The sequence below is a fragment of the Cephus cinctus genome, unplaced genomic scaffold (genome assembly GCF_000341935.2).
Source record: "Cephus cinctus unplaced genomic scaffold, Ccin1 Ccin1_scaffold0132, whole genome shotgun sequence".
In the NCBI taxonomy this organism is placed as follows: domain Eukaryota; kingdom Metazoa; phylum Arthropoda; class Insecta; order Hymenoptera; family Cephidae; genus Cephus; species Cephus cinctus.
This window is the reverse complement of record NW_014332865.1, coordinates 12,919-29,379: the sequence shown is the minus strand read 5'-3', so window position 1 is coordinate 29,379 and position 16,461 is coordinate 12,919. Positions and strand designations below refer to the sequence as shown.

General features: G+C 48.4%; 1 protein-coding gene across 1 annotated transcript in view; it reads left to right on the top strand.

The window, feature by feature from the left end:
- The first annotated feature begins 10,694 nt into the window (after positions 1 to 10,694).
- Positions 10,695 to 16,461, top strand: part of LOC107263011 — an 11,395-nt gene continuing 5,628 nt past the window's right edge. The window contains exons 1-2 of the mRNA XM_015729793.2: positions 10,695 to 12,238; positions 14,770 to 15,158. Coding sequence (XP_015585279.1) covers positions 11,619 to 12,238; positions 14,770 to 15,158 — 1,009 coding nt within the window. The 5' untranslated portion in view covers positions 10,695 to 11,618. The remainder of the gene's footprint in view (positions 12,239 to 14,769; positions 15,159 to 16,461) is intronic.

The window sequence follows — 16,461 nt, the reverse complement described above, 5'->3', positions numbered from 1 at the left end:
GCGCATTCGCCACGACGCTCTGTGTTTGTATACGCAAGGTCGGGGAGCCAGGCTCGCTCTCGGTGCACTTTGGCTTAAACAAGATAAAGAGAATTCTCTCACGAGAGACGAGAGACTCGGCCCTTCTCGTTCCAGTTCGGCCCGAGCCGGAGGACCGTAGTTAAATCGGATAGAGCGCGGAATGGATGCGAACAAAAGCACTGCGGATTCGATCGATCGAATACAAGGCGTTATCTTTAGCTACCGCGCGCTTCTCCCTCACGGTCGTCTCCATTCCTCTCCCTCTCCCTCTCCCTCTCCCTCTCCCTCTCCCATCCACTTCCCATCCATCTCCCGACTCTCTCTCGACTTCTACCGAAGGCACTCTCACACTCTCCTCCACGCCTTTCTTACGCACATTAACAGACGCGCTGCGCATACGATTGCGTACGCGCACCTTCCCCCCACACGTTTTTCTCAATCTTATAAGAATTTACAAAGATTTCATGCATCGCTCGAAAGACTCCAACGCATCCTGAATTGGCGCGCCTACTGCGACCAGAAGGCGATGGTCGTGCGACGGTATCTTCGTTTGCTCTTCTTCTTGATTATCCCTGCGCTCTTTCCGACAAAGGGAGAGAACACGAGCGCATTGATAGGTATCGCAGTAGTCGTTACGTTGCCAAGGTAGCGTTTCCAACGAAGCGTACCTCGTAATCGACTCGGCTAGCTTCTTTGTCGCGAAATCCACCCCCAGCAATGGCCCAACAGTCGCTGTCACTCAAGCTCTCGGTGCCTGGACGCCAGCCACGTCCCGTCAATCATTTGACCAAAATTCAAAAATCGATCCCGTATTTCGTCCCAAGAGCACACGCGTGACAGGCGAATCGTTGTAAACAATAAAAAACGAAAAACTAAGAAAAAGAATCTTGAATGGATCGTCATATATACCTTATTCCTTTCTCGAGTTCACTTGAAGCTTGAATTTTCAAATAAAATACAAAAGAAAAGATAAAAAAGCAATTAAAGCCTTTGAACCGTAAGACGACTTGCAACGGGGATCCTGTCGCGATGCGTTTATGACTGCAGAATGCGAGTGATGATGACGTGCGGTTTCGGCGATCGCCAGTCTCCGTCACCTGGCGTATACATATATATATACATATAGTCACCTTATATTTTCTCAGACGTTACTCGCTTAATGCCGAACAGTTATTGCGAGTTCTCTAAGGGTCGCTCGAGAATCGGCGTGGCCCACAAGAGGTCACATTCTCTAGCGCCTAAATTGCTGTTTCGTGCACGATACACCTAACTGTACGAGCCTGTTTCCTATTAACGAGAACCATCACTCTTAGTCAATGGAGTCAAGTCCGTTAGTCAGACCTTGTTGGTTGTTCCTTCTCTCAGCCTGCTTCGCGGTTTGCCAAAAGTTCCCATGTTACGTTATATGTACTCGGGAGCGCTCGTAGCCCGATAGATAGATATTGATGAAGAAATCCGGGAGCGGGACCCGAACGTCGTGCGCTGACACGAAGGGAAAGCGAGAGCTCAAGAAACAAGAGGGTATATTGTGGTAGGGGCGAGCGACGGAAGGGGTTAGAGCCGAAAAGCCGAAAGACGAACTTGACATTTATATAGGGGATTCTCGGCTTTACACTTTGACTGGCAACCCCTTCTTTCAACGCCTGCACCGTTAAGACGACAGCGCTGAACATTCCATGTACATTCTTCTGAGCGAATCTTTCCTTCACTCTATGCGTAATATGCTACATGTAAAAATGTGAGCGTCCACCAGTTGGCTGTGATCCGATGGAGTTTTCGATTGACTTGATTTCTTGCACCGGATGTAAGGCGCAAGGCGCATAGCGCCACGCGCCTTCTATCGGTGAGATGGTTTAGGCTCGTATTACGAAGTCTCTTACGTACGATTCATAGTTTCGATGTGCATGGAATTGCACTTGCACTCCAATTGGACTTGCCTACATACCTGCTCTACGACTTGCGCCCTATGACAACTGCGCGCTGCAAGGCTTGCGCTCAACGGCTCTGCACCTTATACGCTCGATGCAAGAAACTTACTCGATTTTCCTTTTAATTTCCTTACCTGCCAGGCTTTCTAGAAACAGTTATGACGTTGACTAAAGGGGTGAGTAGACTGAGCATCTTATGGGATATGGTGACAGACGAGCCTGGGAGTCGCATACACCTATGAATGAACTACCCATTGAAACGATATGCTTCGATATATGTAGTATAAATGACATATCAAAATGGCGATGCATAAGGGAAAAAAAAGAAAAAAACAGACATGTCTAGCCTATTTATAGTCGGCCAAAGGAACTGCTGGTCATTTAGATGCGTTATCCCATGAGCGTCTTTTCTCTTGCTCACTGTTATCCCCGCAAAAACCATGATGACACGACAAAGTACAGTAGGACTTTATTACTACTCGTCGGTTGCCATAACAAGATACAGTCAGTAATTTCGGTTCCAATTGCTAACGGTTGGTCAATTTGAGTCTTTACGACTGGACCGTACCACCAACACACAGGTTGACTTATCGAATGCTGCTGATTGCGATTACAGACAGCCCATGTATGCTCAAAGGAAGCTTACGGTGCTTACTTACCGACCGTTCTCTACTTTTGCGACGGATGGCGTTTCAGAGGATCACTACTTTCTGCTGACAATGACGATTTCCATGTCGCGGTGCTTTTCATGGATGGATATAGTCGCGAATGTATATGCCATTCATCATTGGTGTTTCATTTAGTAGTCAACGCCATCTTTCGGTGCATTGGCAGCATACCAATTTCAGGCGGTAACTCGATCTACGGGTGTATGTACGTACATATGGCACACCAAAATCTAGTAAGATGCCTAGAATATTTTATGCTGTCGATATATATTTTATCTCTTGATATTCAGTCGACGTTTTTTACATGCGACATATCCGATGGCCACGTTGATACCGGCTAACGGTTACTCGATAACAAAGAGACAGCCAATGCTGGCCTGCGAGACTAACAGTAAGTCTCACTCGTGGTTGAAAAAATTGAAATCGACTAGTGCAATTGCGCTAGGGTTAACTTTGACTGAATACAAATAGACTGTGCATGCATTTGTGTATTTGGTGCCTCTGTACATACTTTCGTCTTTTCGACATGCAGAATATAAAGTATATACCATGTCAATGGGTAAGGTCTATGGTTGCAGGTGTCGGCTACATCCAGACTCGCGAGTCACCGTATCCTATAAGATGCCCACCCTATTTAAATTTTCAGGCAACGGTGATAGCACTCGACGAAGCTTCACACAATCTATTACAATTTGACTGTTCTTCGGGCCGTCCGACAGCGTTACCTAATTATCCGTTTAGCATGCTGTAATGCTCGTCCTTTCACAAAGTGGCAGTTTCTTTGTGTATCTTTCCGATGAGACAAATACTCTGCCAACGAGAAGAAATGCAGGTGCAGCCTTTCCAAAAATACGCTTGCTCGCAGAAGATAACTTCAAAAATGAATAAAGAGTTGTGTTTTTTCTTTTTTTTTTTTCGCTTAACGTCGATGAGCGTCAGAGTTACAGAGATCGATCTGGATGTACGTCTGACTGTGAGATAGACTGCGTGAACGAACTTATAGCCACCTTAGCCGACAGATACACGAGATTATCCGAAGCCATGGCGAGGGGTAGACGGAAAGCGGGCAGAAAGCTCTCGAAACAGACCTCAGGAAATCGTAAAAACTTTATTCAACTTGGGAGGGTGTTCGGAGGTGATATTCAAGGGAGGATAAAGGTGGCTGAGCCCTATAGAGGGGGGAGGGGGAGGGGGGAGCCTCAAAGACCGGATGGCAGGGATTGAAGCTCGAAAGGGAATTGGAGAAGCGAGAAAGGAGGGAAACGTCACCAAGATTCATGAGCAGAGGGGGCAGAGGGGGCAGAGGGGGCAGAGGGTCAGAGAAAATAGCTGGCAAATAGCTGGCGGCCGAGGGGAGAGTTGGCGACTGGTGACTGCAGTGACTTCTCGATTCTGGATTCTGGGTTCCGACTGTTGCGACGACGAGGACGGTGGTGAGAGTGTGGGCGATGGGCAAGAAGGCGAAGGGTGCGAACAAGAAAATGTTAGTCGATTTATTCTAATCCGGATCTGAAAGTTACAGCTTGTCTAACACCTCGTATTCTTATAGGGTATCGACCGGCTAGAGTTCTTTGCTCATATTTTCTCTGCTACTCGACCCACGAGTTTCGATGTTCCCTTTTTTTTTGCGCCCTGATATTTTTTAACTTCAATAACGTCAGAGTGCCGACTGGATGTACGTGTTGGCGCACTTTATCTGTTTTCTGAATGATTTACAAGTGTCCTGCAAATTGTTTCTTTTTTCTTTTCTGTTCCATTGAACCCGTCGAAACTTAATTTGTTCTGTTAAAACCGCGAGTACAATCATGATCATCCTACATGGAGAGAGAATTTTTCATTAAATATTACCCTGAAAATTACGGCGATCGTAGGACATTGTGGCATTTCCGAACATAAGATCTCTTAATTTCATAATAATTCATCAAAGTACAGTTAAGTTTAAGGCACAGCACATTCAGAGAAGAAAAAGGTAATCAATGTCCTGTGACGTGGTTTTTTGACTTACGGTCACAAGACGATTGCAGTTACCGATTCAGATAACAGTCTCGCTTTCTGGTTCCTTTTTAGTCGCCACTCTGCTCGGAAGCTACGCTCTCGGATTGATTCGTGCGGTTACGCGAATCCTCTCGAGAGATCTTTCTTGTTCTTTAGTTGAGATCTCGGCCTACCGAGTTGCCCCCGGTAGAGGATGGTGTACCCGACGGAAACGTGTCTCCACAGATCGGCAGAGGTCCGGCCGAGATACCGGTCCCCTGCTGGAGAGTGGCAAGGGGCTCTTCTAGAGGGGACAGTGGAGTTTTGATACGATTAAGGACAGGAAAGGAACCTCCTGACCCGAGTTGTGGATGCGGTGCCCAGCTGTCGCCCGATGCCCCGGGCAAGTGCCCGTGGAGGATCTCCCGATTTGCTGAGGAACGCTCTCGATTTAGTTTAAATTAAAGGGACGACTCGAGGGAAAGGATAAGAGTTATTGGCTATAAGGATCTCGACCAATCGGAATGCGATTAGTTTCCGAATTTGACTATTGTCAAAGTCTCAGTATGTCTGCCAGACGGCGTCTTCGTTGAGCATTTGTTACAAAACCTGTTGTATCTATAGCTATCAACGAATGAGCATAAGACTCTTAGTGCACTCAGCCAACGGCTCGTGTGCTCGCACTTGACACTCGTGTATTACACTCATTCGCACTAGATAGGTAAAATAGTATTGTAAAGTTGCATCATTAATCGATATAACTAGTTGTACATCGTTGAAACATTTTAAACTCTTTCACCGTAAGAAAATAATAAATATGCGACAAATGTCTTTATTATTATTTAAGTTATAACCTGAATGTCTATTACGTTATACATAGTATACTCCATCCACGAGTGAAATATATGTCGTTTCTTCGATAGATCACAAATTCTATGTGAAATGAAGGTTCAACTTTAGACGGTAGTATAAATGTACGAACCATTAAAAATTTTACCATGGAGCACGGTGAAGACGTTCGTTTCTAGAAGTTATTGTGTACATCGTAAAATTTGTCTTCGATGTCATTAAAAATATTTGGCCTTTTCGGTAAAAGATGAGGGAACGCCGAGATGTCCTACGGTGCTTCTATTCTATGTTAACTGTACCTGTGAATTTCGCACGAAAAGTTAATGAAAAATTCTCTGCGTGTATAGAGAGCGATAGAACGTAAAAGTTTGGCTGAATGTTTTTCTCGCTCGGCCTAGGCTTGCTTCTGCAAAGAGTGGTAGCATTTGGGCGCGAGTATGTTCATCGCCGCGCGACATGTGTGTTCACTGAGGCAAGACCATGCGCTGGTGTCACGCAGCATACATTCATCCATTCAGCCATCCAGCCATCCAGCCATCCAGCCATCCAGTTATAACCATTCGCGTACGTTCGATAATGTCCCTATTGGGATTCTTTGGCCCTTTTAATGGAGTCCCAGGGGGCGAGGGAGGCGCACCCACTCCACCTAAGATCACCGGATTAACCAAGTGGCGGCCCGATTAAGGCGGGACTGAAACTCTCGGTTAGCCGAATATTTGTCCGACGCAACGATTACGCGACGATGTCTGTGCACTGTTACCGCTTCAAACAAATATAGAGTAATAGGCTTTCAGCCGAGAATGAGGCGCACGACCAGTCCCACGTGCCATCGGAATAGATTGAAGATTGGCGTTGCGGGAGTAAAGAGTGAAGGATGAAGGATGAAGGATGAAGGATGAAGGATGAAGGATGAAGGGCGACGGGGGCGAGGAGTAGTGAGAGGAGGAAATAAGCGCCTCGGGCGTTCGGTGAGCGGGCAAGTAGCCGAGTGGATGGATAACTTGGCCATTGTGACGAGTAGTGGCCTCCAGCGAAAGTAAATGATTATCGGGGTAGCGGACACGGTAGGGTGCCGGGAAGAATGCTTTGTTGTTTAGAAAAAGTGAAGAGCTTTCTTCTCTCTACAGTCTCTACACTACAGGCCCTATTACTCTACGAATCCAGCAGCACCGCCATCCCCCATCCGCCCGGTAGCCACGTTCGCTGGCCCTATCCTGCGTCGCACTATTATCGATAATTAGAAGGGCTCTCCTGGCCACGCGACCCTCACGGATGCCAGCTACCCCGTTAGAAACGCGAGCTCATATTCTCTTTGTATTTCGTTAATCGGCGCGTCTCTCGCGCATCATAATTATCGAGTAGCTTCGCTCGGCTGTTCAATTATTTGTCCTCCTCGCTTCTCATGGGCACTCTCATGGGCCCTGACTCTGGCACTTTTACGAAAACAGTTATCGCTATTGTTGCTGCGACACAAGTGCAGCACTCTGCCGTTTCCGTGTCGTCGCTTGACGTTCCTACACGTGCGTATACGCGCAGAGACCGCCTGGCGCACACGTAACACGCAAGACACGTATGGCCGTGTCCCTTATACCTCTACCCTGAACAGCCAACTAGCCTGTTACCTAATAAGAAAATCTCGTGCAAGAACTGCCGAGCATCAAGCGACAATTGGAGGAACACAGGCTCAGGTTGATTGGACTGTGAGAGTGACGCGCAGTCGATGCTCACGGGAACTCGAATCGAAATCTCGGACTTCCAGTCGCAGCCAATAAGGCCATTAGCATTTAGACGAGCTGTCGCGGCTTTCTCGGATTTTTCTCTTCACTCGCTCCGACGCTGAAATGTATACTAATGTATAGTCGCAAGTACACATTGTACATGCGCGTTAACTTCATTGAGTGACTCGTTCGTTCCTTCTCGCAGTTGTACAGTTTGCTCCAGTATCTCGTGTGCGTGCACCGTGCTCTGCGTGGTGCTGTACTTGGCCGTCTTCTTGGTGACAGTCGCTGATAGTCGGCGACCAGGGGACACGCAGCATCGTTTACTCGACCGTTCGCGCACGCGGCACTCGTAAACTCATCGAATCGTCAATAATAACAACGATAAGAACAATACTTTAACGAGGAGACCACATCATTGTCGGCAGCACCTTTTATTACCGTTAGAACGCCGTGTAGCAGAGTAGGTGGTCGAGAGAGAGAGAGAGAGAGAGAGAGAGAGAGAGAGAGAGAGAGAGAGAGAGTCGCTGCTGCCGCTGGCACGGCTGACACACCCTCGCACGGTTAGGTGCACACGAGCGTAAAGAGAGGAGAGGAGCCCTCTTTGGCCACCTACGCACACAGGGAAAAGACATCGCGCAAACTCATCCCCATCTCGGCCAAAGATACCTATTAAAGGCATCTCCCGCGAGCACTGCCGTTGCCATGGCAACGAACCAGACACAGGTTCACATTCGCTACACGGGCGCCGTTCTATGAGAATACACGCAAAGCCCGACATTCGCGCACTGTTACGCAGGGTGGGGTGAAACAACCCTCTAATAGCCGGGGCGGCGCCTACACCCAACCCTAATAGCCCTATCTCGCCCCCGGCCCCTCTTTCTCTCGGCTGGCTCGCTCCTCGCCACCCGCTGTTTGTTTATTTGATGCCTTTTCACTCTCTATTAGTCTCCCGTCCTCTTACAGTCTCTGATTAGCCGGATGTCATACGCGCAACCGTTGGCCCTCATTTTGCAGTTCATCTGAACACTTATCACCGGCGCGGTGCGCACGGATCAGCGGCGGACGCGACGTCGCACTTTCAGCCCTTCGGTCTCCCCCGTTAGTTTTTCGCCGCGGCGCAATCTTTTTAGGAGCATCGACGTGCGAGCACTGATCTTGTTTATTTGCGCGGCGGAATTAAGTCAGGCGGGGTGACGGTTCGATTATACTAGTTTGAGGGGGCCACCTCCTCGTAGAAGATAGGGCAGTCTAGAGTCCCCCGAGCGTCGAAGGAACGTCGTTGCTTCTGAACACGGGCTGCAGGACATGGGAGCCTTACGATGCTATGGCACAGCTCGAACGCCGTTCCTTATTGCAGCGAGCTACTTACCGCTGCAGCCACACTTTCCGACGGGTCTGCTTTGGGATACTACCGATTAGTACGGTTACTCTCTCTCTCTCTCTCTCTCTCTCTCTCTCTCTGAGTACGCGTCAAGAGAAGCAGCGAAGGAAGGATGAGGATGCGGTTCAATGCTCGCTTTTCGTGTCTAAAACATGTCGGTTGCTTTTGCTGCTCGATATGTCCTCGCGTTTCGTAACCGTATCTTTTCTTTCTCCGTTCCGCCTTTGCCAAATATAATAACTTGCGGGCGCATTGAAGCGCCTTCTCGGAGAAAGGCACTGCTGTGTTGTTAGTATAAGTGAGTGCGAATACGCGCGTATATCTCAATATGGCGGAACGTGAAGAGAACGAGAACGGCGGATCCATTTGTGCGTCAAATGTTCGCGGCCGAGTGAATCTTCGTTGCGGCATAATGGAGACCCCCCGCGGTAGCTTACCTGCATCATCGACTAATCACATCGGATAATAGGGAACAATGCAACCCCCGTGAAAAGTGAAGCATACCCACCACTTACTTCTCTCAAGAGTAGATAATCCTCTTAGGCACCGAACACAAAGTAAAATACGCAGACGGCTCGTTATCCCTCTCTCTCTCTCTCCCTCTCCCTCTCTCTCTCAGCGCATGGAGGAGAGACTGGTCGGCCCGGGCGACCCATTCTGCATCTTTCCTGAAATCTTCCAAACACCAACGAATTGACCCAAATCTCAACAAATTTCCGTAATCACACACGAGCTTCAAAGATAGAACCTGGTTAAACCTGACCGACCGGACAGGCGAACAGACCGACGGACGGATTATTGACGTCGATCGAAGCTGATGACTGCTCCTCTATTTTCATTCCGACGGCGTCTTTTCTATTCCACGCTATCAGGATTCTCGTGTTTCTTTCCGCGTGAGTATTATCCATGTATCAGTAATGTTCACGAGGGGCCGAACAAATGTATTCCCATTGACTAATAAGATAATTGTCCTTGCTGCACTTACGCAGGTCCTTTGGATAATTCTCATAAGATTTGCAATTGGAGTCGAATTACGCAGGTGCTGTCAAAGGCAAAAGTACATAAATGGTTCGAGGTGGAAGCGGATTGACGTAGATGTAGATGCAGAGGAACGAATGGGCCTTCATCTCTGTTCAGGATAAGACCTACTAGATTAGGTAGCTGTGTAGTGGGGTGGCTATAAAGGCTAATTGGTTAAAAGCTCACCGCTGCTGCAGGCTTAAATCAAGATCTTGGAGTGTTATAATGGATAAGTAACACGGTCTGGTGTGGTGCGGTGCGGTGCGTTACGGGACGACCGGGTCGAGACGGGACTGGGCAGATCCTCTATAGTGTATATCTTTCGAGTTAAGGTTGCGGGATTGTGATTGGTTCGTTCTGAAAGCTACCCCTAACGCTCCGACGTGGCACATGCCATCGATCGCGCCTCCATCCTATGAGAAATCGAGAGAGCCATCCCCTGAAAGCCAAACTCCGCCCCCATCCTCTCTTCAACTTTGAGCTTAGCTACCCTCGTGACTATGAGTGTGACTGACTGTGTGTGAGCGAGAGACGTGCCACTATCCGTGTGCCCTGCGGTTTCTCCGGTGCCGCGTTTCCTACCCTTACGTTAGTACAACAAGCACAGTTCCCATCCACAGTTCGTCACTCGCTCGAGTAGCCCGCTGCTCTCGAGTAGCCTTCGTCGACCAGTGTCTCGCGAATCGACCACCACCTCCAACATCTTCTCCTCTTTCTCCTTCTCCTCCTCCTCCTCCTCCTCCTCCTCCTCCTCCTCCTCTTCCTAGATCCCAGATGTCCTTCGAGGTTCGTAAAGGCGCACTGATTGCCGACCCACCTGCAGCAGCATCCCTCCTCTTAGCTGCTACGCGAAATAGCCCCAGCTTCCGAATGGAGCCCTCGAACACTCTCTCGATGCGTGCTCCAGATACGGCCTTAATGAGATTTTAAGCGCTGATTGCTTCATATTTGCCAGATGAACGTTACGGTCCAACGGATCTGGATGCTGCGTTGAACTTTTTAAAATATTGAAAAATCATGAGGCGCTTCTACCACTGGCTCATCTTTGTTACACGTGTGGAGTCACGTGAGCCGATCTCCGGAGTGAACCTCCTCCTCCTCCTCCTCCTCCACCACCACCACCACCTCCTCTTCCTCTTCCTCTTCCATCTCCTCCTCCTTCTCCTTCTTCCTCATCTTCATCTTCCTCCGTTTTCTCCTTCTCCCGTTCCATCCTTTTCACTTTCCACTTTCCTTCCTCTTCTCCTTGTCTTTCACCTCCGTTTTCGCCTTCTGAAAATTCTTGTCCTCATTCTTGTCTTCATTTTACTCTTTATCCTTCTTATCCAAGTCCTCGACCCTCATCTTGATCGTCACCTAGGTCTTTTCCATTATCGTTGAATCTTCAACGAACGTTCGGCCGTGTATCTGAAAACGTTTCTTTCGAGCCAACAACACGGGAATAAGTGGAGCACAACGGCGGGCTGCCGATGTCGTTTCGAGGAGTTCGAGAAACTTTCATAGACATACTGGCCAAAGGATACTGCTTTGAACTTAACATTACGGATTCTCATTTACGCTTGCCTGATGCGTCGAAAGTGATTGGAGCAGTGGGAGCGAGCATGTAACCCGGTGAAACTTCAGACCGATCAGTGCCTAAGAATTCGTAGGAAATCAAAAACGCACAACAGCCCCGCAACTGGACCGACTCAGTGTGTGTCAGAGTGTGAAGGATAGTGCGGAAGAGGTCAAACACGACGGGTAGACTTACGTCCCGAAAGTCTGATCAAGGCTGTTGTAGGTACGCTGCAGGGGATGTTGGTGCGGACAGACATTGAAGAAAACTGAAATGCTCGTCGTGTAAAGTGCGTTTGCACGATTATAGCGGAACGTGTCAAACGCATCGATCCCAGAACGGACGAAAACTTGGAGAACATCGTCGGCTCCGAATTAAGATTCTCGTAATGTAATATTTTAATTATTAGTTGATTAGGAAGATCGTGTTAAGGCGAGAGTAAGGAGTGCGTGAAGAAATTCGCAAAGGAGCGCGGAAAAGGGTGGGAGAAAAGGGAAAGAAATGTCGGGTGAAACCGAGATTGAGGTGTCGGTGGTGTCCGAGGAGGATCTCGAACTGGACGGCTCGCGGAGTTGCTCGACACCGGCTGAACTGTTGCTGCAAGAAAAGAATGGAAAAGGTGGCTGCGCTCTTGGAAATTCTTTTTCTTTCGAAGTTGGAAAAGTCGCGTTGCGTCCGGCGTGCAATCCACAGTACACCTCCTTCAGCATATCGAGCATTCTTGGAAGACCGGAGTCGCCGCCGGCCGAGTCCGACATCACCGTTGAAGTCGACCGGCAACATGACGAACGGTCTTCGCCCCCCGTGCCGGCTTCCTCGACGCCGGGAGTCCTTCTCCCCGGCACTGTACCTGGAACTACCAATACGTCCCAACGAATTCTTGCCTCGCGAGACAGTCCGGCTGGTCGAATTAGCCCTGCTGGAGGCCGACTTCTTTCGCCGGCTAATCTTCGACTGGTAGGTCAGCGGCTTGGCGGAAATCACACGGAGCAACAACGCTCGATCGTCACCCAAAGAATCGGCTGTGCGCCAATGGTCACGGGCTCTTCGTCGTTCCAATCAAGCGATTCCGGGCACCCTCTCATGGGTCAGGCGTCAGCTGACCTCGCAATGCTCTCCAGGTACGCAAATTCTTACTACTAACAATTTACGCTGAGCGTGCGTTTGGATCGAATTGGCACCGGAATTGGAGTCGGACCCTGCGTCCTAGAATATACCGACGTACGAATTCAAACACCTTTGCTTTCGCAGTATCGCAGTATCGTATTTTCTACAACTATCTGTGTCTCCGGCCATAATCGCAATGTATCGTAATTGGTGCAGTGCGCAATGCGAGAAAGTATAGTGGGTAGGTCATCACGTACGCGCAGTAGGTGATCGCGTAGTAGCCCGACAGTCTGTTAGTCTGTTAGTCTGTTAGTCTGGTAGTCTGGTAGTCTGGTAGTCTGGTAGTCTGGTAGGCTGAGGTTGCACAGTGAAGAACGCGCGACGGTAATGATAGACTGCTATGGACGTTGGTGGCCACCAATGTAATGGTGCAAATGTGTGTGTGTGACAGAGACCAAACGGACGAACGAACGAACGAGTGCATGAATACACGAGAGAGATAAAGAGAAAGGAGATTCGGAGCGGGAGGATTATATTATGTGAGAATGGACCGAGGGGCTCGCCGTAATGGGCCTATTAGGCTGTCTCATTTAATAACAACCGGAGCAACGACCACCCTCTTACGTTACTTACTTTACTTACAACGGATGGTGCCATCGGATATATTTACTAGAGCCCAAGTTCGGGAGTGAGGGTTGCTCGAGGGTTGGAGATGATTTTATCAGATTTGCACTCCCTAACTGGCACCCCTTATTGCTGCCGCCCCGATGCTTCCAAGTGCTTGTTTTCCACCCGTTTACCATTTGATTAAGCCTCATTCGTTCTCGAACTGCCGTTACTTACCAACCGCACGATGTGTGCCTTGACAATGCCAAACCTTCTCGCTGGCCACTTCCTGCTGCCTTCCTTCCTACTTCGTAGTGGCTGCAATTTTTCACTTGTGTCTCTTGAATTTAATCCCATTTCTTTCTTTTTTTTTTTTTTCAATCTTCCGATCGAACAATTAGCTTCCTTTTTTCATGTTTCACGAGAATTAGTTTTACTGTTTTTTGCACTATGAGATTCGTACCTATGGAGCACGTGGTAGGCGTGTCTCATCCCCAGATCAATTATGAGTGACGTGCATAATGAATGACGGTGATGATGTTAGATGGGCGAATGGATTGGATCGTTGCATTCATAACTGTGCTCCAGTTTACGGAACCTAAGATTCCCCCGAGGAGTTGCTCTCCTAACATTTGGACTGCTTTTAGCTGAACCTGAGAGTCGGGCTGACCCGTTCCATCTTGGCATCCTTCGGGGAAGGAAGAAGCCAACTTCTCTATCTAATTTATTATTAAGCCATCGGCAGCCGTAAGCTCGAGTTACTTACTGCCTCCTTGCTAATCGAAATTTCTCTTCGAATCTCTTGTAAGCTATAAACTCAAAATTAACGTCAACCATTTCCGTCAGCGGTCTTTATTCCTTTTTCACACTACCATGTATGCTTTAGCCGATTATGATTATGGGTTGTCGTTCGTTGATCGACACGTCACCTTTGCCATTCCTTTAACAGTCAAGTCAACGATCCGATCTTACAATTAGTTATATACGAGATATCGCCCGCTACTTCTGGAATCGCATTTCTTACAGTCCACATTGGAAATGTCTGTTGAAAATGAGAAGGACGTAGCGTTCTTAGATTTGTGCAATCGTCACTTGCATCGTCGTATCAAAAAAAAAAAATGTCAACTCCAACCTCACTTCCATATTTCTTCTTCGTCTCCGTCTTCCCGATACGAACTCACGAATCAACATGACCGACAGAGAGAAGCTGATGAAAGCGGCGAATAGAAATTGTTATTCGTAGCGTCACCCATCAGCTTATTAAGTGTCAATGCCGATTTTCCTGTATAATACCTATATCCCGCCGTTTTGCCTGTATCATCGCTTCGACAATAATGACGTTACTATCAACATTATTGTCATCATTGTTATTACTAGAACACGTTGCGGTTCTCGCTGGTCCTCGAGTTTGGGCATCGCGCGTCTCACGCGCTTAATCTTTGTCTCTCAGGCGGCGTCGAGAGCCTCCCGCTTGCTCTACGACAATAAGCAAGTACAAACCAGCGATGAACAGCGATGAAACCAGATATCGGATCGAGTCCGTTGCAAGTAGCCAGTCTGGCCGCGCAGGTTAGAGCGAGTCGCTCGCGAATAGGGGGGGATCTTATAAGGTTTCCGAAGCCTCAATCTATCCAGCACCTTCCTATAAACCGTCCAAGCTGCCCACCGGTACCTCCGTCCGGAGACATCGAGACATCGAGTTGTCTACATTTGCCATTTTGACGTTCGGCGATCGAATACATCGAACACATCGAATCGTCATTGATCGAATGGGATATTCAAATTGCGAGGGGAGGCTGCGCTTCCTAAGCGTCGATCGTGCATATCGTCATACTACATGTATGCTCGATCGTCATGCTCCGTACCGTCGAATCCGACTATCTGCTTTGAAAAATTGCAAGCAAGGATCTGATAATTGACAGGGTGTTGTTCTCCGCAGGTTAGGTCTCATGTCGTCTTTGATTACCGGTCGCTATCCAGTGGGAATCGGCGTGGGAGGAGTATTCTTCCCATCTACGTTACAACAATTTCATGAACAGCATCAACAGCATCAGCATCAGCAGCAATCCCGATTGACTGCATCCTCGGTCCTGAGCAATGCGGTTACCGGGCAGTCCGATATTGCCGACGCGGATGGAATACGCGGAGCCGTCCTACCCGGTGGCGGCGTCGGCGTCGGCGTCGGCGGCGTTGGTGTGGGTGTCGGATGGCCTTTCCCATGGAGAACGTCTAATGCACTTCAGACGCTCGACCATTCCTCATCGGGCGACGTTGTCGCCGGCTCTCTAAGTCGCATCAGTCCAGGAACGGCTTTATTCCAGCAAAGAGGTGAGCGACGCTACGACTCCCTTCGCTATTATGCTTCGCAGCCACTACTCTACAGACTTTTCTTCACTCTGTCTCTTTCCTTCGCACGTCGTTACAAACCCACACACACACACACACACTATAAAGGGGCGCACGCCCTCTCTCGGCTCCCTCGGCTCTCTCGGCTCTCGTGCCGAAGACGTGGCCATGACGAAATCCCCAAGTTTCCCAATGTACGCCCCATCCTGTTCGGGCTCTATGTATTGTATGCATGGTCTTGCCATTCGGTGAAATATTTACCTCCAGCAACCTTCCAAAGGCCTAAAATTGGCATTCGCTTTATCGGCTGGAGTCAGCATCAGTTGCCGGTTTAACGGTGAGTTGGATGCATGAGCCGAATGACCATATGAAATGTATGCGACAACTAAGGGAGTATATTGTAAAGCTGTTAGACGAAAGAGTTATAGGAAAGGTTAAAAATACGATCCGCGCAAAAGTGGTCGAGAACTTTGAAATTGACGGAGCAGAAGGTGCTCGTGTACGACGATCTGTACGGCTTCCATGGCTTCCGCCACGACAAACCAACACCGATCGCCTTACTCGTCGATCGGTCATTTGTTCTTGCCATCTCTGCCACGAGTATGTGGAGTTGGCTTGATTCGATTCGTTTTCAATGCGATCCAACTAATTCTAAGTATAGTTACCTCCGGCCTCATATGAAAAGTCTGAGGCAGCAGTACACTGTCAGCGGCTGCGTTTGTCGCCATTCGCTCTCTCAGGTGTGTGCATTTTATTGAGAATCAAAAAAATCGAGTGTCAGAAATATGTCTGCAGGCACGCTCTACTATATCTCCCTTGGCTGACTTGGAGCTATAGAAGTCATGGAATATGGTCAGAATTTAATCCTAAAAGATATAAAGCACAGTCATTTGGTACGTAGTGCTGTGGCTGCGCAGCGCCGTAATGTCGGGCACGACGAGTTCGATTTTCGTGTGAAGAAAGCGGAGGCGATTGCTCAATATCTTACGAACGAGTTGCGATAGTTACATTTTTCATAAAATTATAAACACGATATCTCAGTAATGAATTTTCACGGTAATTTCAATTTTGATTTTGCCTCATGTGACACCTACCATTATACACGTAGGAATCGTCGCACGGAGATGTCTTTTTCAATGACAATGACATTGTTTTTAGCAATTTGAAAAACACGAAGACGCATCGAAGCATTCGAGGTACATGGTCTTTTGTGAATTGTCATCTCCGATCGATCGATCACGGAAGGGCGAATTGTTGAAACTTGTAGAGTTCCTCCGTGGCTGGG